Source organism: Odontomachus brunneus, unplaced genomic scaffold (genome assembly GCF_010583005.1).
Source record: "Odontomachus brunneus isolate Ranch 3 - 2012 unplaced genomic scaffold, Obru_v1 Obru_scaffold_106, whole genome shotgun sequence".
Classification (NCBI taxonomy): Eukaryota; Metazoa; Arthropoda; class Insecta; order Hymenoptera; family Formicidae; genus Odontomachus; species Odontomachus brunneus.
In genome coordinates this window covers 1,091,273-1,115,946 of record NW_022639556.1, presented here as the reverse complement: position 1 = coordinate 1,115,946, position 24,674 = coordinate 1,091,273, and the positions used below count along the sequence as shown (strand labels likewise).

The 24,674-nt window shown below is 39.5% G+C and overlaps 1 protein-coding gene across 3 annotated transcripts in view; it reads left to right on the top strand.

Annotated features, from left to right (window-relative positions):
* Positions 1-24,674, top strand: part of LOC116849096 — a 431,109-nt gene that overhangs the window by 123,251 nt on the left and 283,184 nt on the right. For all 3 annotated transcript variants that reach the window (XM_032825896.1, XM_032825895.1, XM_032825897.1), the window contains one exon: positions 22,984-24,528. In XM_032825896.1, the coding sequence (XP_032681787.1) occupies positions 22,984-24,528 (1,545 nt within the window). The remainder of the gene's footprint in view (positions 1-22,983; positions 24,529-24,674) is intronic.

Below are 24,674 nucleotides of genomic sequence, written 5' to 3'. Positions count from 1 at the left end.
GAGAGAGAGAGAGAGAGAGAGAGAGAGAGAGAGAGAGAGAGAGAGAGAAGTTCTGCTGGAAATTAGCAGGTCATTTTTCATCTTCGATTTTGTGGTATTAAAAATGCAGGACAATATTCAGCTTTTGTCAGGAACTGTGGAACTATGAAAACTATTATTGGAACCCTATCAATGTTTTTTTATAAATTTTCAAAACGTGCTATACAGACACGGTGTCTGTGAACTGTCCGACATAGAAAGCGCCGTTAGTGATGACGACCCACAGTTCCTCTAATAAGAGTCTGACTAAACAATAGCAATTGCTGAATGTTTCACCATTTCTTGGCAACTGCCGCTGATATTCAAATTGTAAAAAAAGCAGCAACAGTAAATTGTCACAATTGAAAATATATGTTAAAGGCAATATATATATTAGAATTTTCTTGTATAGAAAACGTGTGAAGAGTCAACAGTTTATACGCATTGTATAGCAATAGAATTAGAACATCACTTAACTTCGCCACGATGAAATGCCATTTTGCGCAAACACAAAATGTCTTTCGTACTTATATGATCACGCTGTTCGATCCTTATGGCACAGAAGGGCGATCTCACGTCCACCGGAAGCGCGATAATTTCCCCTGTGCAGTGACGTTGATTTCAAGTCGCTACGATGTCCACAAATGGAGTTATTCACAATTATATCGATCCGCGTTATAGATCGTTCGACGTTATCGGCGAAAAAGACGCGACAAGTGAAAGGAATGCGGAACGCGGCTCCCGGAGCGTCACCTTTTAGGCCCGATCTACAATAGATGGAGTAAGACGAAATGGAAATAATTATTTCGCTTACTCCCTTACTCCAACAAAAGTTTGCCCGTATACATCACATGGAGTAAGCCTAAATTAAGTAGTAAGAGCTGAAGTAAGGAGCTGGAGTAAGAGGGAGTAAACGAAATAAATTATTTCCATTTCGTCTTACTCCTACTCCTTACTCCATCTATTGTAGATTCTTTCTGTGCGCGACGGCACGCGATGATACGGCTCGTTGCCCCCTCCCCCCCCTCCTCCGTCCCGCGACTGAGATGAGCAGGTAGCACCGCCCACTTTCTCGCCGCGGTCGTTCACCTCACTCAGTACGCATCACACTGCCGCGAGAGTAAATGTGACACGTGCTCGTGTTAGACGTCTACGCAGCGCGGCTTCAAACGCTTATAACACGCGAATAAATCGAGGTAGCGATATCAAATAAAGAGGAATCTCCTTGGCTGCTTTTCCGTTGATTATTTAAAGGAGTCGAGTGTTGTGATCGAGTGAAACGAACACGGTGATACGAGGAACATTCGCGGTCAAATCGTAAGATTCCTTTCTGCGTGTCATCTCTATTGTCGCGGTGACGGGATTAATATTACGTTTATAACACGCGAATAAATCGAGGTAGCGATATCAAATAAAGAGGAATCTCGTTGGCATGCGTCTGTGCTGCTCTTTCGTTGATTATTTGAAAGAGTCGAGTGTTGTGATCGAGTGAAACGAACACGGTGATACGAGGAACATTCGCGATCGAATCGTGAGATTCCTTTCTGCGTGTCGTCTCTATTGTTATGGTGACGGGATTAATATAGTTACTAACTGTGAATAACTTCACCTGTGGACGTTGTGGCGACTTGAAACCGTCGTCACTGCACAAGGGAAATTATCGCGCTTCCGGTGGACGTGAGATCGTCCTTCTGTGCCATAAGGATCGAACAGCGTGATCATGTAAGTACGAAAGACACTTTGTGTTTGCGCTAAGTGGCATTTCATTAGATAAACCGATCAAAAAATTATGAACCGATATTTCTTCTCATCGGATATTTCCTGATTGGATCGAAGTAAAGAAATAATTGTCTTGGTTATTTGCAAAATGGTAGAGGGCTGTTTAGTTCAATTTTATGAATCCTCATATACGAGCGCTGGTATGCGCATTGTGCCCGACATTCTGCATACATTTCCAACGCCATTGAAGAAAATATGTAATAAAGAGATTGTGAAATGACAGAACTTATTGTTTTATATATATCCATTAATTATAGAGTGTCTATATAATTAACCGATCGGAAATATTCGATTAAATTTATTCGGATATCCTGATTAGGATATAAAAGTTGGTCGGAATTTGATCGGAAAGATCTGTTTGTTAATTTTTTATCGGATAATTTCTCTCACTCTGTTTTGCTGTAGAATATATTTTGGTTTATATACTTTATACCATTTTGCTGTGGAATATTATGCTTTGGTCAGTTCACATACACTTTTCACATGCAGGCAGCATCATGCATATATGTTTGGTTAGAGTAAAAGTATGGTCTGTTTTTTTAAAAATAAGAAATTATTTTTTTTCACTCTAACTTATTGCACTAGTTCGGCAGTGCGACTAAGGAGAACAAACCAATAGTGTAAATATCTTTCTCTCGCAAAATTTTGCCGTCAAAGATGTCCAGACTTTTATTAGAAGGACTCGACGACAAACGCGACGCGCTCGATGTCGCGGCTAAATCAGCAGTAGGAAAATAATTCGAAATGATAGCAGGAGGTCGCAGCTCGCTCGCGAGTCATTAGACCAATTAGAACGGCCAGGTTCTTGCCGTGAATTTAGAGCGCGCGGCGCGTTCCCTACTTTTTCCACGGCCAGTTTCCATTCCGAGGGCCGTGCTCAGCTCGATATCTCGCACGCCTGCACGCACGCGAGCGTGGACGTGGAAAACGTGAGAGGGCAGCGAGAGATCGCGGTGGTCGCAGTTAGAAACCGCCTGAAAAACCGCCCGCGTCGTGCACGTCGCTCGGGAGACCGCGATCGCGTTTGCATTATTCGTGCTTTTGCAAATCGTCGATCACCTCTTTTTCCCATTAATGCAATTAATCCCACACTTCCATCGAATCCGAGCGCGCTTACCACGCGTCGTTCTCTCGCTAACATTGCAAATTAGCGGCTGCACACGCATATAATCCGCCATTAAGAATGCAATTTTCTGTATCTCAGTCAAACGCGAGCGGATTTTCACGCATTTTGCCATTTCGCGCCGGACCGTGATATCGCTCGAATAAACCATACGGGACACAAATTGGCACGTTGCGGCGTGTCATTAATATTATAATTTTCTATTAACGTAATCGATTCTCTATTTCTGCCGGGCGCGCGGGCGCGAGCGAGCAGACAGGTTTCCATGGCGCGTCAATTTCCCTGGACGGATTCCCGGTGGAATTATCCGGAGAAAGTCGCTGATAATTTTCATGTCGCGCGGAAGGGAAGGAATTTCCGGCCGGCCGGCGAGTTCGGCGTTCGTCTCTCGGGCTACTTTTCCTCTTCTCCTTCTTCTGCTTCTTCCTTCTCCTCTTCTTCTTCTTCCTCTCCGATCGGGCCCACGTGTTCGCCCGGCACCGACACTTATTGCTCCGTTTTGGCGGCTTTATCTTCGCCATCGAGAGCACCTCGACGGGCCTTAAGAGGCTTTACAACCTGGCGATGAAACGACTCCGACCTTGATTCGGCGATAGCCGAACGCGAGAGCCGAGGATGAGCCGCGCGCGATCCTTGATCTCCCCGTAAAAAGACCTCGCGACGGCCGATCAGAAGGAAGGATTCGATTTTTTATTCAACGTTTACGAGTGAAAAATCCGCGTCGGGACCGGTCGTATATCAATGCGCGACGAGAAACGCGTCTCGAAGCCGCGTATGACTCTCCCGTGTCTCGCTTCGACTTCGATTAGATGATTTTTCGGCGGGAATTCGCGGAATTGCATATTTTTATCGGCCGGCTTTCCTTCCCCTCGGGGGAAAGATCGCTTTGATCTCGCCCGTGAACCATCGGTCGAAATTTGTATTATGAAGTGAAGAACGTATACTTCTTCTTTTGCCCTCGCAACGCGAGTGCTTCGACACGGCAAGTTTGATCGCTGCGTTTAGTATGTATACACCATAAGATAAATAGGGTGATCGAGAGCCGCGCATCGATTCCGACAATCTTCTCGCGATAAAATGAGTAGTTACGAAGTCGTTAAAGGGCGATTTATGGACGTTGAGATTTTTCTTTTTTTTTATTTTTTTTTACTTTAATGCTCGCTTCGAAAGAGATCGCTTTCAAGTGACACGCTGAACGCTTCGTCGTTTTCGGGTGGTTCACTGATCGATTCTTTGCTTCGAGAACTTCAGAGGATCACTTGATTCTATAATAATCCAACAGCTGCGTTTTAACCCACTGCATTCTGTAATAAATTCAACATTTCGTTTTTATAATATCTATGATCTCTCAAATGAAACACGTTTCCGATTCCGCATGAAAGAATATAAAACTTGGGTTTCATCTGGATGATCTGGATTTTATCGCAATGCATTTTCAGATTTAATAACGTTTTATATTTTAAAGACTAATGAACACACATATTCATGCTGAGCATAGTTTATTTGAGTTGCGGTAATGAAACATTTGAATGCAGCTCAACTGTCGGGTGCAAAGGGTTAACCCTAAAACGACAAGATGGGATATGAACGCACACATCACTGTGTATTTTTTTTTGTATATTTTTTAACATTGGCAACACGATATTTTGGTCATTACAAAACAAAATATACGGTTAATCATGGCGGACATTAATACATAGAAGAAGAATTGTCTCTATCATGTTTATATAGTCAGTTACAACAGTTAGCTGCCTGCTAAGTCGTAACTTCTAAATAATTCTGAAATTCTAAAATATAGGGCATCTAGTTCCGGTCTCCTCTATTCGTAATTTCAAAGCTTCAACATTCATGTGAATTTACTTTTAGTCATTGTAATTTTTGAGATTATCATTAATCAACTGTTGTTCAGTCAAACATTACTTTTGTCACTTTTATTTTCAAAAAAGGGGAGAACTCAAAAGACGGGAAACTTAAGATTACGAATCTGAAAATTGTGATGTTTTGCTCACATAATAATTATAAAGTTGTGTCTTTAATGAATAAAATTGATATTCTGATTAGTTTTAATTATTTGGACACGGCAAAAATCTGAAGTTTAAATCTTGATGGCAGGAACTGACGGAATCGCTGAAAAAAGTAGGGTACGACCATATCCCACTTTGTGGTTAACGTCCCAGATATCAAGCCTTGCCAGGTTAAATATCAACGATGAACTCGTGCGATGCTTCGACGTTCGGGAGAGTAATGGAATTATCGGGTGTGGTTAGTTTAAATGATATGTTGGCCATGTGCTTTGCTTACGTATTTATCGTGTGAGGAATAACGAAAACAAAATCGCAAAATGGTCTTTTTAGAACATCGACAATTTTTTATGAGTTTCATTAAAGTCGAGATATTACAGTTCAAAAATAGGAAAAAAACTGATTCAGAAGTAACCAAGTACATTTTCAAGTGGCTGAAAATTTATTATTAATATTTTCTATCGTGAGTAAATAAACTTAAATGAAGTGTTATTGGTTAGAATAAAGTTTCGTGCAAGTGTATGATACACTGTTTCGGGTAATAAAGGCAATTTTTATTTAGAAAGTGGTTGAAATCGAGTATATGGACAGACAAGGTAAAGTTGGTCGCAGGACCGGAGTCTTGTTGCGGAGACTCTGGGACTATTAACTAGGATACATATTTTGTATGTGGTCTTCTTGCCCTGAGTTGTTAGTCAACTCGACCAGGGCAAGATACTCACGTTGCAACATGTCGATATTTCAGTTATTGCAGAAGAAAGTAACAGTTTACAAGATTGTCACAGACATGAGAACATAGAGGAAGGTCGTTTCTATCATGTTTACGCAGTCAGTCCCAACGATTATTTGACTGAGAAGCTGCAACTTCGAGATTCCAAAAAATGTGACATCTAGCCCCGGCCTCCTCCACGCATCGTCGTTTCTCACGCGCGACGCGTGACCCGTTAATACGCGCGACGCGCTTTCACGACTCTCGACAAAAGGAAGCTGCGCGAACGTTAAACGGAAGATCGTTTTCGCATTTAACCCCCTCGCCGCAAAAAGCGGACGTAAATGGCCGCGCCGGCGAGAGAGAACGAGGGCGAGATCGTTATTCGATCGGTGCAATAAAGCTGCGTCCGCGATTTGCATACGCGAAAGCCGTCGCCCCGAGAATGCACTCGGCCTGGTCACTTCTGGCGGGACACTCGCGATGCATCCAGTCGCATCGCATCGTCGGCGTGGTCCTTTTGTGTCTGGCGTTCGCTCTTCTATTATTTGTCTCTCGGTGTAAATCTTCCGTTGCCGTTTGCGTTCACAACAGTGGACTGAAATCGCGCGAGAAATCTACTGCTAGAGCAGTCATTACTTTCTTGAATCATCCCGCAGAAAAATTCGAAGGATTGCACGTTCCTATAAATAACGGTTCGTCCAACTTTTTGCCGTAATTTTCGTCGCGCTTGCATAATCTTAAGGTCTGCGCATTTGTCTTGGTTTATCTTCCGTGGGGAAGAAATTGGATGTGCAGGTCGTCGAGAAGCGTCGCAGAGTGACGCTCTAATAGACCGAGGATAGTCGCAGATCAAAGCGAGCTGCGAACGTACGAAGTGTTTTGCGTCCAAATGAAGCGTACGGCCGACACGCGAGGGTCGTTCGTTTCAATGGATCGTGGCTGGCGGAGATCCTTTCGGGAACACGGTTGCGCGTAATGGTCTTCCTGATGGCGGAGCAGAAGCGTAACGCGATTATAGCCGGCGTGCCTCGTAACACAGGGGAATACAACGTGTAATTTCCGCCGATGGCCGATAGAAAGCTGAAAGAGCCTCGCGATCTCGACCCTTCACTGCCCGTGTAATGACCGGGCCGACACGCCGTCGCTCGGCCCGTCGTTCTTGATTCCCGATGACGGGAAAGTGTTTGGGGGTGTGTGCGCGCATCTCCCGATGCGTCTTGATGTCCGTTACTACCGATGAGAATCGACGATGGAGCGTATCCCGCCGTGTGTTCGTTCATTAGCGCGGTGTATTTTCAACGCCGATGATAGCGCGATCGCCGTTCGTCGTGTTGGACGTCAAAGTCCTTGGAGAAAAAATTGCGTTAGCATTACATTGAGAAAAGTCCCTCGCCTGTCAGAAGAAAAGCACTTTTCCCGGTTGATAGTCGCTAGGGAAACAGTTACCGTTGCAAATCATCTCTCAACATTTATCATTTTAACTAGTATAGGGAAGACTGGGGCTAGATATCTTTTGTTTTAGAAATCTGAAGTTACAGCTTCGTAGGCAAATAATTGTTGTGACTGACTGTATAAACGTGATAGAGGAAACCTTCTTCTATGTATTAATGCCTGCCACTATTTTGTCGATTATGTTATACACGTGTTTTATATAGAAGATAGGAAATATATGAAATAATACCTATTTTATAACAATTTAAAACAGGGCTAAATCGCGGTCATACGAAGTTACTGGTATTGTTTGTTCTTTAGAAATTATTAAAAATGATAATTTTATTTATGTTTCTTTATTATATTATAAATGAAATATAAACCATATAAAATTTTCTTAAACATAACTAAAAATTTTTTCATGAAAATATAAAAACATCAACTTTATGCATCTTATAAAACAAAAAATAGTAATAACTAAAAATATTGGTTTTTAGCTTGTGATAAATTTTAATTATTTAATATTATTTGCACATTCAAAGATCTTTCTTGTTATTTTCGTTCAGTATTTTTGGTTTTCTCGTTTTAACGAACAATTTTTCGACACGATATACGCTTAACCTTATTTAAACACGTGATATACCTAACCTTTAAACTTATTATTATTTTTAACTTATAATACAAACTCTTATCACGCTTGATTTACTTTCTAACGCGTAAACGATCATCTGGGGTGTGATCTTACACCTCAGCAAGTTTCAACATATCTGTGTTACTAGGATACGGATCAAGGCTGCTTTCCGTTGCACAAGTTAGATCTTGGAATCTTAGAATGAAAGCTAGGTGTAGATTTTTGATTGGTAAAAAAATCTCATTGTGATGTGAGCTTCATTTTCCTCCTTTTTTCGTTGGAGTGTAAAAAGCGTACTAGGTGAATATTTCCAAGTTAATATCTCGATAACGATCGTTCCCATGGCTCTCAGGCCAGAAAAAACGAATATTCATTCACCGCCAGTTTCGCAATAAACGTTTTTCGTAATAATGTGCGTGTGCGAATGAGTATCTCTCTTTTCCCAACTCGGTAAACTCGGCCAAACCGTCGCCGACGATTGCTCATGATAGCCTTGGAGCAATTTTCTGGAGCGCCTTGATGAAATCGCGGTGACCAATGTGCGTGTGTGTCGACCTCTCTCCCCATTATTGCTTTCTTCCTTTTGTATTCTTTTGTTTCCAAGATTTTCAATCGGGCGAGACCGCGAAGCCACGAGACGGGAAAAGGCATCGCCGATAAATTTCCGCCAGTTGTCATAACGAGAAACAGCGATATATTTTATTGCTAGACCGACAGCAGTAAAACCGTACGCGTTGACGCTCGTAGAAAGCGTGCCGACGAATCCCAACTTGTGTGTCTCGATTGTGCCGCTTTTACGGCTTGCTTCCTGAATATTCCTGCTGGTGCGTTTCGCTGATCGAATTTCGGCAATGTTTCACGGGGGAGGTCCCTCGGATGACAAAACGAATATTAAAACGAGGGCAGTTTTTCCCTATTTCTATAAAGACCATTTAGACCTTCCTGACACAGATATCTTAAAACTTGTTAGGGTGTAAGACCACAACCTAAATGATCGTTTACACGTTAGAAAATATGAATATTACTTTCACACATATATTTATTTAAGATATAATAAATTAAATTCTCTCTTACCATATTTATTGTAATTTCTAGTACAATATTTATTGCAATTTTTATCACAATGTTTATTACAATTTTTCTTATTGTATATAATACTGTCATTATTATCAATATCAGACATCTTTTCTCTTTTTCTATCTAGCTAATTTATACATTTATATTTTTTATTCAAAAGCACAAAAGAATTTTTTGATACTGAAAAAATTCATACTTACTTTACTATTTAAAATATAGTAATACTTATCAAAATACTTATCTTATAATTACTTCATTAATTATTAATAAATACTCATTTTTTTTACTGAAATAGTTCCTATTGTTTTATTATTTCTTATGCATTTTTGTTATACTTGTTGATGATAGGAGTGAGAAAAGCTATAAGCTGCCTGTCAAAATATATATAGACCAAAATGAAAAAATATAACCTAAATATTTTTTGTACTTCTACATTTGTGTCAAATTAGAAAGAAATTGGAGTGTACCTTTTGGGTAGGTTTACTTGTTAGAAATTAATAAATCGCAATATAGTGTATTGCATAATGCTTTTATGTTTCACACTTTTTTGTCCTGGAGATTCGGTGTACAGTTTATTAATCGTTCGTGATATTTTAATTATGTCACTGGGACATTCATCAAACTCGCTTATTCCCAGTATCGTCTGTAATAGAATCAGATCAAATTTCACGCTCATTTGCCGTCGCGTTTTTCGCGGACAGATTCATAGCCGCACAAAAGCGTGTCCGGATATATTACGAAACATATAACAGGGAAGACGGATTTATAATGCAATTATATGCATCGGAGAGCGCGTGATAAAAAGCGTTACATGAAATAGAGAGAAAGAGAGAGAGAAATGTGCCGATATCAAGTGGAAAGTAATGAACCAGATCTCGCGGAATCTCGCGTGAGCGCGAAATAAATAACGAGATACATGCATTAATATATAAATCTAGTTTTACTTTTACAACTCGCGCGCGTATATAATCGAACTCACAGTGCAGTGATATGTAAGTAAATGAGGATTACGAGATATTTCGTGATTTCATTGCCTTAAAATGCCGCGAGATTTTCCGTTGCTGAGATTTTAACATGAGGCTAGCGCGTTTATTAAAGGTCGATAGGATTCTGACAGGAGAAAATTTGAGAAATTGTAGAAAGTTAATAGTAGTAAATTAATAGGTATAAATTTTTTGTTATTTTTGTCCATTAAGTACATTTAACAATATCTTGGTATGAAAGAATTGAAAAATTGGAATTCATTATACAACTTTAAATACATTATTCTTGAAATAGCATTTTCCTTAACTATAATTATAATCACGATAACTTGAGAACTGTTTAATCAATTAGCTTAATATTTGACACAAATGTTTAGCATAATTGTCTGTACCGGTTCATGGAGGTTTTGCATTCCAAAACTATTTTATTTATTCATTTTACAAGCTCGAATCTTTCAGTGAAAAGACTAAATATGATTTTTTGTAACTACCATTTTGCGAAAAAATTTGTCTAAATCCGCTCCGCGAACTGATAACTTAACTCTAATGTGTAAAAAAATATAGTGATATTTATTTCAGATCATTCTTGTTAAGACTAGGTTAGTTAAGATCGTTAAAACATGATTCTTTCGCAGAACAGAACTGAAATTATGTTGACATTAATTATAAAATTTAATTTTTTTATAACTATATATTATTAAATGTACTTAACAGACATGACAAAAAATTGATACTCTTATTAATTTATAACTTTCCACAACTCCCAAAATTTTATTTCTGTCAGGACCTTGTAACTCATTAAGTTGGCGATTGATCATCCATCAAATTAGATTCGCGACGGTAGTCGAAAGTGCAGACATGAGAGACACATCGAGACGGTTATTAAATGAATTATGGCATTAAACGTGCGTCGAAAGACGGTGGTTTTTCGTAATTAGCCATTTACTCATGATTTTAATGTCAGCTGGCGATCAGACGTTGACCTTAATCGACGCAGCCCCCGAGGACATCGTCCGACGAAGTAGATAGGCGCGTATGCGAGTAATGATCTTTGAGACGATTTTCTAGTTACATCGCGCTGAAAGTCTCTCCGCGTAGAAAAGCAGCTGGTTAAACTTAACATTAACGCAGCGCCTGCTCGATGGCCTTTTCGTTCTTCCACGCTGATACTTTCATTTATTTATTTATACGATGAATAACAATTATCTTTTACAATAAAAAAGAAAGAATAAACGTTGCAGTGATAATACAACGCTGCAACGCATATTTATTAGATGCAAATATAACGTGATAACTACACGAGTAAAAACCTGAATTTTCCACGTCATTTTTTCGGCATCCATTTTAATTTTTAACTGAATTTTTTTCAATAAAAATCTTTCACTTGGATCCCTCAAGCTTGCGATATTTAAATATTATATGAACGTATAAAAATCGATTTTTAATTATCATCCACGATACATCTCATAATTATCATGCATCTCTCATTCTTTCATTTCTTCATTCTTGCATATTTGTGCTTTACTGCGATATTCTAAATCTTTTATTATATATATATATACTATTTTCGTTTCGGTATATGGGAAACCGAGTCTACATGAGGAGAATTGCATAATGTAGTATGTAAATTACTATAAAATTACTATAAAATTGGTAGCCGAAGAAAGGATCAACATACAATACATACATAAATAAAAGGATAAATAGATGCAGTTATGACCGCATCTGATAAGTGCAGAAATTCGTCGACAACGTTTCATCAGTCACTCCGTGACCGTCGAGAAATCCGCGAGACGATCCTTTGCGCGGACAAATAAGACCTTGTGGATGCGTCTGTATAAGACACCTGAGATCCTTGGCATCGCGACACGCACGTTCCACGCGTCAATGAAAATCGGCTGGATGCCGATCGCGTAGCCTCGCGACGTCGTTCGTGTACGATCAATCGGACGCAACGTGGAAACGGAGTCTGATTTAACGAGAAGAAAACAATTGCATCGTAATGACCGGGACGACGTTCAGCAAGTATAATAGACGGTCTGAGATGAATAGGAAAGATAAGAAACGAGGAGTGATGTAATTGAATCGAAACGTACACCCGATCGCATGGATGCCTTATCATTCGCTAGATCGATGCTCACTAAACTAACTTACGACCAGCCGTGTTCGTTTCTAGCTGCGCGTTTCTTACGACTGTTGATTAATCCAGAAAGTGGGAATATGTTCAAAGCATAAGCGACATTCTGACAGCTTGAAGTTTAGAAAGAATATGCGTCAGTAAACAGGATTATCCGTTTACATATGACGCATAATCAGTAGAAAAAGAGTATAAATGTTAAGATAAGGGGAAGAAGAGCTAAGAACAAGAGATGAGAGATTAATATACAAAATTAATTTAAATAATTTATCAGAAAAAGTGTATATATACACACACACACACATAAAATATATAAAGTTAAAGATATTATAAGCTATCATTTTTAAAACCAAACGGAATATGAAATTTTTGTTTTCTGTCAACCGTTTCGTGTTCAAAGTAACATCATTTGATGAAGTTAGTTTTTTCTAGGTGGAGTCATAAAGATAAATTTAAATACGTTTTGATTTTTTAATTTTTTTTGTCAACATAGTAGCCTGTAACACCTTTAACTTTACACCTATATATGGGTGTGTATATATGTGTAATATATACATATATATATATATAACCAAATATTGTTTACTTCAATCAGGTAAATAATATTTGATTTAAATAAGAGAATTTAGATTTAAATAAATATGTTAATGGCACCCATAAAAAAAATGTTGATTTTAAGATAATTTTTCTCTCAGTGTATATATAAATATATATACTCACATTTCTAATAATTATGTATATTTATAAATATATAAAAACGAAAAGTATATATACGTGTGTGTGTACGTTTTCTAACTAATTATTTAATTAATTTTATGTATTAACCTGTTACTTTTAGAGTATATTAATCCCTTGTATATTAATCTCTTACTTTTTTTTTCTGAATTCTCCTTTCTCTTCTCTTAACATTTTTACTGTTTTTCTACTAATTACGCGTCGCAAGCGAGCGGATAACCCTCTTTACTAAAACGTCAAGCTGTCAAAATGTCGCTTTTGCTTTGAACACACTCTCGCTTTCTGGATTAATCAACATTCACGAGAAATGCGTAACTAGGAACGAATACGGCTGGTCTAAAATTTTCAGTGTCTCGATCGCCAATTAGTGAATGGTAAGGTATCCATGTGGTCGGCATTCATGATGTACATGTATGTACAGCCGATCACAACGACTCGATGCTTCGGCACCGGAAATCCTCGCAAATTCTCGGAAATTTACAAGAACGGTCGTAGGGGAATGACCTCGGCGTTTCTCTTACTCGTTACATTAATATTATGTGTAGGTGCGGAGCCGGTATAATGTCACGCGGTGATACACGAAGTGAGAAATTCATGGCCGATAATATGACGACATAAAGTATTACGATCATTGCAGAAAATTAATTAACCGCCAACCGGCAGAATTCCCGTGTTATCCGATAAATATGTGGGAAGATCAGATAGACAGGCTCTCGGTGGAACGATCAGCAGCGCGTAAATAGTAATTTCTATCCGTTCGATAGGTCACATTTCACTCGTTCCGTATCGATCTTGCGCCTCGCGTGTTTAACACCACCGTAATCTCTCCCTCTCTTCTCTCTTCTCTTTCTCTCGCATTAGCGAGTGTCATTTAATATGAGTGCGATCAGGAAGTCAATTAATTAACATCGCACTTTTGCGCGCGTAGTCGACGCGTGAGAAACAGCCGAAGCCGCGAGATTGGACCCAAACGTCCGCGAACAGTCAGTTTAACAGATCGCCGATTGTTGCGCAATCGATCGAGTTGAGCTCTCTCTCTCCTCCCGTCTCTCTCTCCTCTCTTCCTCTTTATTATCATAATTTTTATAATTTATATCTACACGAACACATTCCAAAGGTCTAAACTTACACTGAAAAAAGGATTTGATTATATTGAAATCAAAATTTGGTTAAAATGGGATCAATCAGATGTTTGATAATTGCAATAAAAAAATTTAATTACCGTTATTTTGCTTTGCTTAATGACTAACAAGTAAACCTACCCAAAAAGTACGCTCCGATTTCTTTCTAATTTGGCACAAATGTAGAAGTACAAAAATATTTAGGTCATAATTTTTATTTTGGCCCACTTTGAATTTCACGGGCAATTTATAGCTTTTTAATGTTCTCACTTCTATTATCAACAAGTGCAACGAAAATGCATAAGAACTAATATTGAATACAAGATATAGTTAAGTAACTTTAACATAATCGCCATAGCTGAGACACAAATCATTCTAGATATTTTTAGCCGAGATTCCAATCGAAATATTTTAAATCTGTGCTAAATTAATAAAAAATGGTTCGAATCTCGGCCAAACCGAGAGAGAAATTTAGCAAGTTTAATTAAAATTTTAACAAAATCGGCATAGTTGAGACATAAATTGTTTTAAATTTCTTTAGTCGAGATTCCAACCAAAATATTATAAACTTTAATACTCGATAAGATATATATGTGTGTGTTTATCTCTCCCTCTCATTCTTTTTCTCTCTTCATTTTTTCTTTTCTGGTACATATCCACTGGCGTTAATTGGCGATCGTAGTCGGTGCGGTTAATTAAATAGCTCAGCGCGTCGCGCCTTGCGCGCGGATTAGGTGGCACTCGTGAGCGCGACGGAAAATCGTCAAACCAACGATTTGCGAGCAATCGATTCTCCGGAGTGAAATATCGGGCACGTGTTGCTATTTGCACGACTATTAAAACGTTGCTTCAATGCGATCTGATCGTTCTTTATGCTCACTGAACCACTCGCGGTGTCACTCTAGCCAGCTCTTAATTAAGTTGCAAGTCAATTAAATCCGCGCGATAGACGAAACCAAGACGACGCACTCTGTCACACTCCACCTGTTTTAATTAATATGCTTTACGCATATTAACCCTGAGAACATCGTTTTATGGAATTCTTTCGTACGATGTATCCTTCGATTTTTAAAATTCTAAGATTTTCGGATACACTCGGTCATAAGGAGTCAGAAAAACTAACGAAAGTTTTGAGACAATTAAAGTTATTCTTTATTAACATTTAAGGTTTAACGATTAAAGTTACGCGCATACAATCATAGTTTTTGGGACACAGAGTATAATATGAGTCTGTCACACCTGGGCAACTTTGAACTACCGTAACTTTATTGGAAATCAATATTTTTGGATGTACTTTATTTTAGAGACATAAAAAATGCCTCAATTACAAGATAGTAGTATGATAAAATTAATATCTATCAACAGAGACTCTTGCGACAGCTTCTTAAATAAATGCAGAAAAATTCCTGGGAAGAATCACTTTTTCTTTATAAAATCGAGGAATTCTTTCTAATCAAGATATTGAAAAATAAAACCAACGGGTTTTGCTAAGAGCACCTGAAATTTTTCTGACAGAACATTGATATTTTGTAATATCTTAAAACTATTGGTTAAACATTTCTCGTATCACGTTGCACAAACTTACTCTTATTTGCAGTAATATATAAATTACCCTGTACCGCAAAGCGCACAAATTATCTGTGGTCGCGTAAGAAAGAAAGAAGGATAAATATAAATGTAGAAAGTATTTAAAATAAATAACGTGGTAAATATGAGTTAACATCTCGTTCGTTGCTTCGGTAAAAACACGGAGATTTATACACGTTCTCTCTTTCTCTCTCTCTCGCTCTCTCTCTTTCTACGTCCGCGATTTAAATATTAATATAAATCCCGCGGCAAGGGAAGGGAGGACTCTCTCAGTGCGTGTATACTGCCGTAGTTGGCGGCGCGTATCGTCGACTTTGACACGCAACAAGCTTCCCCGTTTAACGAATGACGTTGATATTCCCTCGCGAAATTTTTCCGCGGCCGGGCGAGTTAACGACTTTTCTCGCTTTTAAGGAGGACGTTAAAACGGAGGATGCGCCTCGCGCACGGTGAAATTGCACGTGTCGCGACGTTTGGAAAGGTCACTTCCGCCTCGCTCGCTAATTAATTCGTCCGTTACGTTGCCCGTTTTAGCATCCGCAAATTAACGATTCGACAGGCGGATGATCGATTCGGCATTTTGCAATTACTCCGCCGACGGTAAGAAATATTCTGGCCGTGCGGTTTCCTCTGTCCTTTCTTTAAATAAAGAAAAAGGAAGTCACAACTGTCGGGACTTCTTTCTGATGAGCAGTCGCTTTCGCTCGGCAAAATCTCTCTTTCTCTCTCTTTCTCTCTGCAGAATTTTTATTTCTACACGGTGTCCCAGACTCTCCTCCGCAATTTTTGTGTGAACGGATTGAGGTAAACATAAATGTCTCATACTGTTTTGCGACATTCGCAATAAATCTCGAGATATTAGTTAAAGAAGATTGTTGAATGATATTTCACGCACGATATGATAGTGACGTCGTCTGTCGTTGTGTACTTATACATTAAATCAAACTGGAGAAGAAAATCATTTTGCAAATGATAGATTTTTTATATTAATTAAAGAAGATTTGTGCATTATCGCGCACAATCATGTAACAATTTTCTTTCATTAATAACTAAAAATCGATGTGGTTATTTGCAAAATAATAAAGGGTTTTTTGGTTCAATTTCACTTAATATACAAGCACACATCGCCACTATAGGTCATCTGTCATATCGCGCGTGATTATTCACCAATCTTCTTTAATTAATATTTTGACTATTATTACGAATATCGCAAAACGATATAGGACTTTTATATTCTTAATCTATTCTGACAAAAATTGCAGAAGAAAATCTGGGATATTCTATAAATATAAAGTTTATAACTTTTCCGTAATTTTTATTGCCTCTTTCGCTTTCTCTCTCTCTCCATGCTTGAAAATTTCTCTGCGTATTTTCTCCGTCAAATAATCGAGTGAATCGTAGAATGTGTCAAGGAAGTTTTAGCTTTAACATATATATGATTTATATATTAATTAGACGGCAACCGTGTTACTTTGCATTTCCTGTCTGCGCTAGGGACCATCGTAAATAACATCCCCGCCGAACGATTTTCGCTATCGGTATCGCGGCGAATAGGCGGCCGACGAGTGCGTTAATTTATTGTCTTCCAGCGACGTCAATCTTGCTGATTGTCGTTATCATCAACGGGGCCGGCCCACGCGACGGCAAGAATGAGAGGAAAGAGAGGAACGGAGTGACAGAGAGAGGGGAAGAGAGGGGGAGAAAGGGAGAAAAATATTCTAGACGCGCTCGTCTAATTATTGCACCGACGAGAGCTATCTCGAGCAGGAAGAAAGTGCGCCGCTAAAAGCACTGCGCGCGTGCTTTCACATAAATATCAGCTTGATAAATGTACCGGCCGGGGCGTTATGGATGGAGAATATTAGAATGGCACATGGCGATCGCACGCGGCGATGGCCGCGCGCTATTGTAGGCGTAGTGAGAGAGCGGAGATTAAACGCGATCCCAATCAAGACGATTCACGCGCGCGCGCTTCCGCGTCCTTCGACGGAAACGTTGCACTCGATCCATCAACAATTACGGCGATTAAGATCCGCGTGAACAATCCGGAGCGCACACGAGCGAGAACTCGAGCCGCTTTGTTAAACGACGGCCGTCGGAACGGCGCGTCCAGAAATAACCTGTGACATCTAACGAAACAGAGACCATAAAATTCGTTATTGAGAGTCCGACGTCGAGGATCCGACAGAGTCCGTTTGCCTTATTGTGTTACATTCAGAGCTTCGTAGGGATCGGTACTTTTTCAAACTGTGAATTAAGTTTAAAGTTGATATAAATTATAAAATTTCAATTAACTTACATTTTATTAAATTAACTTGATAGTTAATTAACATAGTTGATGAACACAGACTAAATTAAATTTAAATTAAACTAATATATTGAATTTTTTATTAAAATTAAATTAAATTAATTAAAATTAATTTAAAAATTAAGTTTCTTAAATAAAATTTTAAATTTAAATTAAATTTGAATTTAATTTAAATTAATTACGTTTTACTTCACCTATTAACACATCGTTTAATTTTATTCAATCATGATGGGGAATAAATTAACACAAAATTTCAAGAGTTTCGAAAATTTATTTTGCTGTTAGTAAATCAGTTTTTTTCTATTTCGTAACTGTAATGTTATTCCGATTTTAATGAAACTCAGGGAAATGTATTCATGTTCTAAGAGGACTATTTGACAATTTTGCACCCACTATTTCTCTTAAAATAAATACTAAAATCACTAAATACTAATACTAAAAAAAGCATATGAACAACACATTCCTAGAATATAGGATCATGTAACCTCGATCTCCCCTAATTCTCCGTCAGAGTCGACAGAGTCGACAGAGTGACTTGAAAAATCGACCCTTCGCCAGCGTTTCACCGCGCGTGTAAACCCATTCTCGCGTAGTAAATTGGTGCGATGCGATGGACGTAATAAAGGCCGAGCCTCTCTCGAACGTACTCATTGTTAAGGATACGAACGAGCGGATTACGGGCGAGACGAGTTTGCAATTGCGTTACGAGCGTATCCACCGACGCGGGATTAACCTGTTGGAATAGATCAGTCGCCGAAGATAGATCAAGGTATATCAGGCCGCGAGATTAGTCGCCGATAGTAAACGGGTTGACACGTCCAAGACGGTTATATCCTCTACGCAAGGTAGGCCGTTTGCCCGCGGCGCGCATTGTAACACCCGCGTAGGAACAATGGGAAGCTCGTGCGCGATGATTGATCGTGCAGCTGGATGCAATTGTACCTACTCCTGCTCCTCCTCCTCCGCGGGATCCTCAAGACCGTCGTCTCTTATCTCGGCGGCTCTTCGTCTTACGCGCCGGCTTGATGAGTTTCGCTAAGTCCGCCGCGAAGACTAACCGTTCACACCGCGGTAGTTCGCATACCAAACACGCGGATGCCTATAAATTTCGCTCTCGCTAGGTATGGCGCACCTACGCGATGACCCATATGGAGGATTTTATTATCGTGCGCAATAAACAATGAGAAGTTATTGCTATTATCACTGTTATCGCTCCATTGTTGCTGTTATTACGGTACATGTTTGTCCACACGATTGTGTATTCGATATACAATAATCGATTCTTGCCACGTCGATGCAAGTAATGCGAACGCATCATCGCTGGTGCATCTGCGGTCACGTAATCGAGATGACACTGTCGATAATCCCGATATCGAGCCAGCAGCTGTAATTTCAGCCGCGGCGCAAACATTTGCCCCGGTTATCCTCTACACGGAGAAGATATTGTAGACGAAGTTGCAGACGAATTTTGCGATCGTGGATCCGGACAGAAATTATGGCCGAAATCTAGATACTTGCTTAAACATGTTATGCACGCTTGACTTTTTACTATGCAATTCTGATCATTATTTATTTTATATTATTATTTATTCTGATTATTATTATGTTCTTTGTATCGTGTATACACCGCGCGTCCAATTATGAGAAAGTGCTTGTAAATATCACATGCCTTATTTCTGTTATAAGTCATTTCATGCACCCAACTAACATGAAACAAGCAACCTATAGAAAAGTATATGCTCCTCCACTTATTACGTGAGATATAAGCTTTGTGACAGCTAATCCGTGTAACTTTTAAACCCGGTTTCACTTACTTATGATAGATTCACAGATATATAAACTTATAAAGTACTAGAAAAAAGTAACATTTACTTGAATGCAGTATATATTTTCCTGTGCACATCATCCGTACCGTAAGCGAACGTATCATATTTGGGCCAATAGATACTTATATTCAAGTATTATCGGCGAAAACATCGGCTGGATGTATTAACGTAATCCAGCACGCGGATCCCTCTATGGGATAGCGAATCGTCTCCCAATCTCCTCGATTTAATCAAGCTCATTCTTTCCGTCCGGTAGAATTCGATACGCCGATGAACGGTCAAAGCATTTAGTTTCATTCGAATACGGCTGTCCCTTCGCGGCGTAGATCGAGATCGCGTGGGTCGTGAGCGAGGTGCATCGAGGACTCGACTTATGCAAATTCAATTTAGCCCGCCCGTGCAGTGGAGGAGGACCGGTCAGGGTCGGCCTGTACACTTCGCGAACACTTCGGCGTATTGTCATTTAAAGGATGTCGGGACTAGACATGTCATGTAAATCGTGACTTTACGAATGATACCTATTACGGTAAACATTTCTTATTATCATCAAATATGCAATACTCTTGAAACGTATCATTCTCCCGAATCTGCAGTGTGAGTATTAAATCAATCGATATCGTGCGACTAGCAAATATGTGAATTAAAAATTAACACTCGCACACATATGTTAGATAGGTATCTTAATTTGCCACATTTTGGGGCCATTTTTGCTCTCACTTAAATACATTACGCAAAAATGCTAATAAAAATCTATAGAAAATAATAAATATATCTTTAAGTGTATATAATAAAATTATATACAGAACTGATTTGAAATATTCACTTAACTACTTCATTTTACTGTAAACATAAAGAGAAGCACGATGAAAACGTGAGTTTACATAAAAATATGTAACTTGTTTTGAAATATATTTAATGGATTAACATTCTAAGATTTTCTTGCCAATACTTGACCCTTAAAAAAAATATTACATATTTCAATTTGTTAAAGAGTATAATTATTTGGATATGCAAATGTATACTATTTTTTTAATCAAGAGCCGAATAAAATGATTAATAGTTCCAAGTTTTTGCAGTATTAATCTATTATACAATAAATAATGTATAAATGCAGATTTTATCAAAATTATTATTATTAAAAGATTAACTATACCTGAAACTTTTCTTTTGTTCGTAATTAGAGTTTAACGGTACAGAAACCTTGTTTACATATAATATAGAACGAAATAAGCTACTTACGTAAAACTTCTTTTCTATATAATATTTAATGTAAAGATGTGAAATATATAGCGAAAAGTTATCTTTATTTTACACTTTGACGTACTTGTAAAGAGCAAAATTTTACATTTTAATCTGGTATATTGGAATATTTTAATCTGGTATATAGGAATCAGAAACGACCCATAGCAATTTCGTCTTTTTTAACAAACAATTGAAATAACTCAGCTATGTCTAAATCTTATATTTCTTCAGAATATTTTTTAGGATGGAAAATAGAAAAAGAAAACGTTATAAAAGACTTCCTTATTTATACAATTTTCGTAAACTAAAAGGCCTTCCACTAGTTTGTGTGCAATTCAAAATCTAAAATCGATTGAAATGGAAAATGACGAGACTAAAGTTAATTGAAGACAAAAAAGTCAATAAGAGCGCCAAATGCTCCTTAAAAGATGTTCTTTAAATTGCTTAATCTTTTCCAAACTCACTCAATCTATAAATGAAATAAGAAGTAGTATTTTAAACGAATTTCGCTAAAAATTATTCGAACGCTTCGATGATCATTCGGAGTTTCTTCAGGTTTCCCTTTTTCAGAACAATTTTCCAAGAAGAACGATGTAAAAGAATTATTTCACTATGGACTTATTACACTTTGACGTACTTGTAAAGAGCAAAATTTTACATTTTAATCTGGTATATTGGAGTATTTTAATCTGGTATATTGATAATCAGAAACGACCCATAGCAATTTTGTCTTTTTTGACAAAAAAATGTAGAATGTGAATTAAGAAAAGCGGCTATGCATCTCTCCTTCTTCGTCTTTTTCGCGAATTCTCAATCCTAATTGATTCTATGCTGACATCCTTATTCTCTATTTTCTATTCTAAAAAGCGAGACGGAGTCTAGCGTACTCGGAGCCCGCTTATATCAAGCGAATTCCGCTGCAGCCCTGCACAGGGCGCGCACGTAACTCACAATGACGGTGCGCGAGAGGTGCCGCGAAGATGGAAGAGGGAAGCGATTGATAGATAAATAGAACGAGTGGGCTAGGAGGGAGGAAGTGGGCGAGAGGAGGGAAAGGAGAAGCGACGCACCTTGAAATCGGCTCGTCTTAAGTCGCGGCAGCTGGCCGGTTCTTTCGTTTTATTTCGCGTGACGGGCATCAAGGACCCGCGCGTTGCTTCTGCCAGCCTCTCATAACCGCTTCATTATCCGCCACTTTATAAATACGTTCCGCTGGGGCTAACTGTACGCGTGGTATCCGCGCGGAGGTTACTGCCTATCGACGGTGAGATTTTACAAAAGTCTCTCCACAGTCCCGTCGATCGAGAGGGGCAGACTTTGCATTCGTTGCGATGGTGGCTTCTCATGGGCATCCCCTTTCTTAGCTGACTCGCTCTTAAACTAAGCGACATATACTGCGACGTTACCACCGACGTATACACCACTGGAAAAATGCGTTTGAATGAAGAGACTTCTTCATATAGGAAATACTATGGGATCTAATTGAAATCCAGTCTGATTTTCCACATAAGACAATCATAGGTTCTAGGTGGGAAATTTATGCAGGTTTTAGTTAGAAGTGTAATGTTTTAAACATACGAATCTAAGTGAGAAACATCCATTCAGATCCAATTTGGTCATCCCAATGTTTATCCAGATTTTTCTGGTTTACATTTTAAACAGACATTGTGAGCGAAATATATGAAACACTTTGAGTATATACTCATTACAAGTATACATACATACACATATTTGTAAAGAGTAAACACTCAAATTATTTTAAATATTTTACCCAAAGAATTTACATAAAACATATTAATATTTATAGTCAATCAATATATTTCCATTTTAGCGTAAAAAATCTTAAATAAAAAAAATATATACATGTATCTTTTTTATTTTGAAGAAAAAAAAATATATATATTATATTAATGAAACTGATGCAGAAAACATTTAAAATAGCTTGAGTTTCTTTAATATTTTTGTTTCGATTCTAAACAAAGAACTTATGTTTGGGACAAGATTCCCATCGTAGTGAGATAATCTATTTTCAGGCAAGAATGGGATTCCCAATTAGTATTGTAATAATTGAATAATCTATTTTGGAGCAAGAATGAAACCCCTAATTGGTATTGTAGTGGGATAATCTATTTTGAGATAAAGTTTGGCATTCTGATTGGAATTTAACCTGCATTTGGGAAAATACTAAGAAATTTCTGTGCGAGCTGTTGCACGTTCCATTTCTAAGAGCTCCAATTTTTTATTGTCTTCAGGAGGAAATCGGCGAGATAATCGAGTCAGCCCCGACGACTCCGCTCCGTATCGCAGCGGAGGAGCCGAAGTTCCCGACCCAGCCCGATAAACTGTCAAGTCGCGCGCTCGATTCGATTGTCAATCCGAAGTCCTTGGCCGCGAAATCGCATCACTTCGCAAGGAGGCAGAACTCCGTGACGCGAAGTGGCGAGGACATCGGCGACTGGTCGAACAACGTCCTCGCGGAGTTCAACAGCCTAATCGCCCACGAGATCAGCGAGCTGACCAAAGAGAAGACGAGGACGGAGTCGGCGCGCGGCGACGACGACGTCAGGGTGGTGCAGTACAAAGAGCTGCTGAACGAATTCGGGCTGTCCGACAGTGAGAGTTCCGATCGGACGTCCAGCGGCGAACATGCCTTTCCTGTGGACGAGGAGGAGACTCCTCGAGATCGCAGGCATGAAAAGCCGCTCGTAGACGACGACGACGAGGATCATCGCTGTCTGTTGAACTCCGATTACGACGAGCCGCAGGACCGAGTGGTCCCCGAAGGGAGGAAGAGCGGCAGCCTGCCGGAGAACCTGCAGGACATCATCATCGCCAAACGCGGTCGGTTTCACACCGCGGACGCCCTGAGCTCGGACTACGACGAGCCCAACGGCTGCCTGCCGATGAATTCGATCAGGAATCAAGTCGATCGGATCACCTCTAGTCTACCGTCGAAACTGGAGCGCGAGTGCGCTCCGAGAGACGCGCGAGTGAATCCTTGCCGAGCACCAAAGACACCCGTAGGATTAAGTTCAAAGACCAATGAGGACGGGGCCGACGCGCTGCTACGAGTCGAGCCGTTCGGCAGCGCTGCGGAAGACTCCGAAGAGGTCAACGCGAGGTTGCCGCCGCGACAACGATCTGAGAGGAAGAGCAGTCAGCCGGTCAAACTGACGAGCCAAAAGCGAAGGAAAGTGGCGCGCCTGCAGAGGATCCGACGCGGCTCGGACGATCAGGAGACCATGGATCCCGATTACGACGACGTGTTTCCACACGAGGAGACCGGCAGGTCCAGGTCCTTGGAGCACTACGCGCCCAAATCGGCGCCCGTGACGCCCACTGAGGAGAAGAAGCCGCCTTTCTCGAAGTTGCTGAGGAAACGGCACACTCCTGTGTTCCACGAAAGTTCCGACGATGTTGTCCTGGTCAGTATGTCCTCGTTGCCGGATCAGGATCTGTTACGGCTGAGAAACGACAGGCCCTGTGAGACGAAGAATGGCAGGACGGGCGCGAAAGAAACGACTAAGAAGAGGGCGATATCGCCGCTGACTCTGCGCTCCGACATCACCGCGAAGAGACTGTCGGAATCGGACAAAGACGTCCGACAGGTCAGTCCGGTGGACTTGAAGAAGTTCTCGCTGTTGCGGCCGTGGGGCAACGACGTCGCGGTGAGTTGCGACTTGCCCGAGAGCCACGATATCGATGAGAACTGTGGGATCGCGAACGGCACCTTCGGCAAGCTGGAGCACGCCGAGGTGAAGAGGATCATCGAGGAGCAGAACGCGAAAGCTGGATCCGTAAGTTTATTGCATGATCCTTAATATTATTTAGTTTGTTGCTATTAATATCAACATTAACACGTATTGTTTTTAGTTTGCATTAGAAGCAATATATATATATATATATATATATATATATATATATATATATATATATATATATA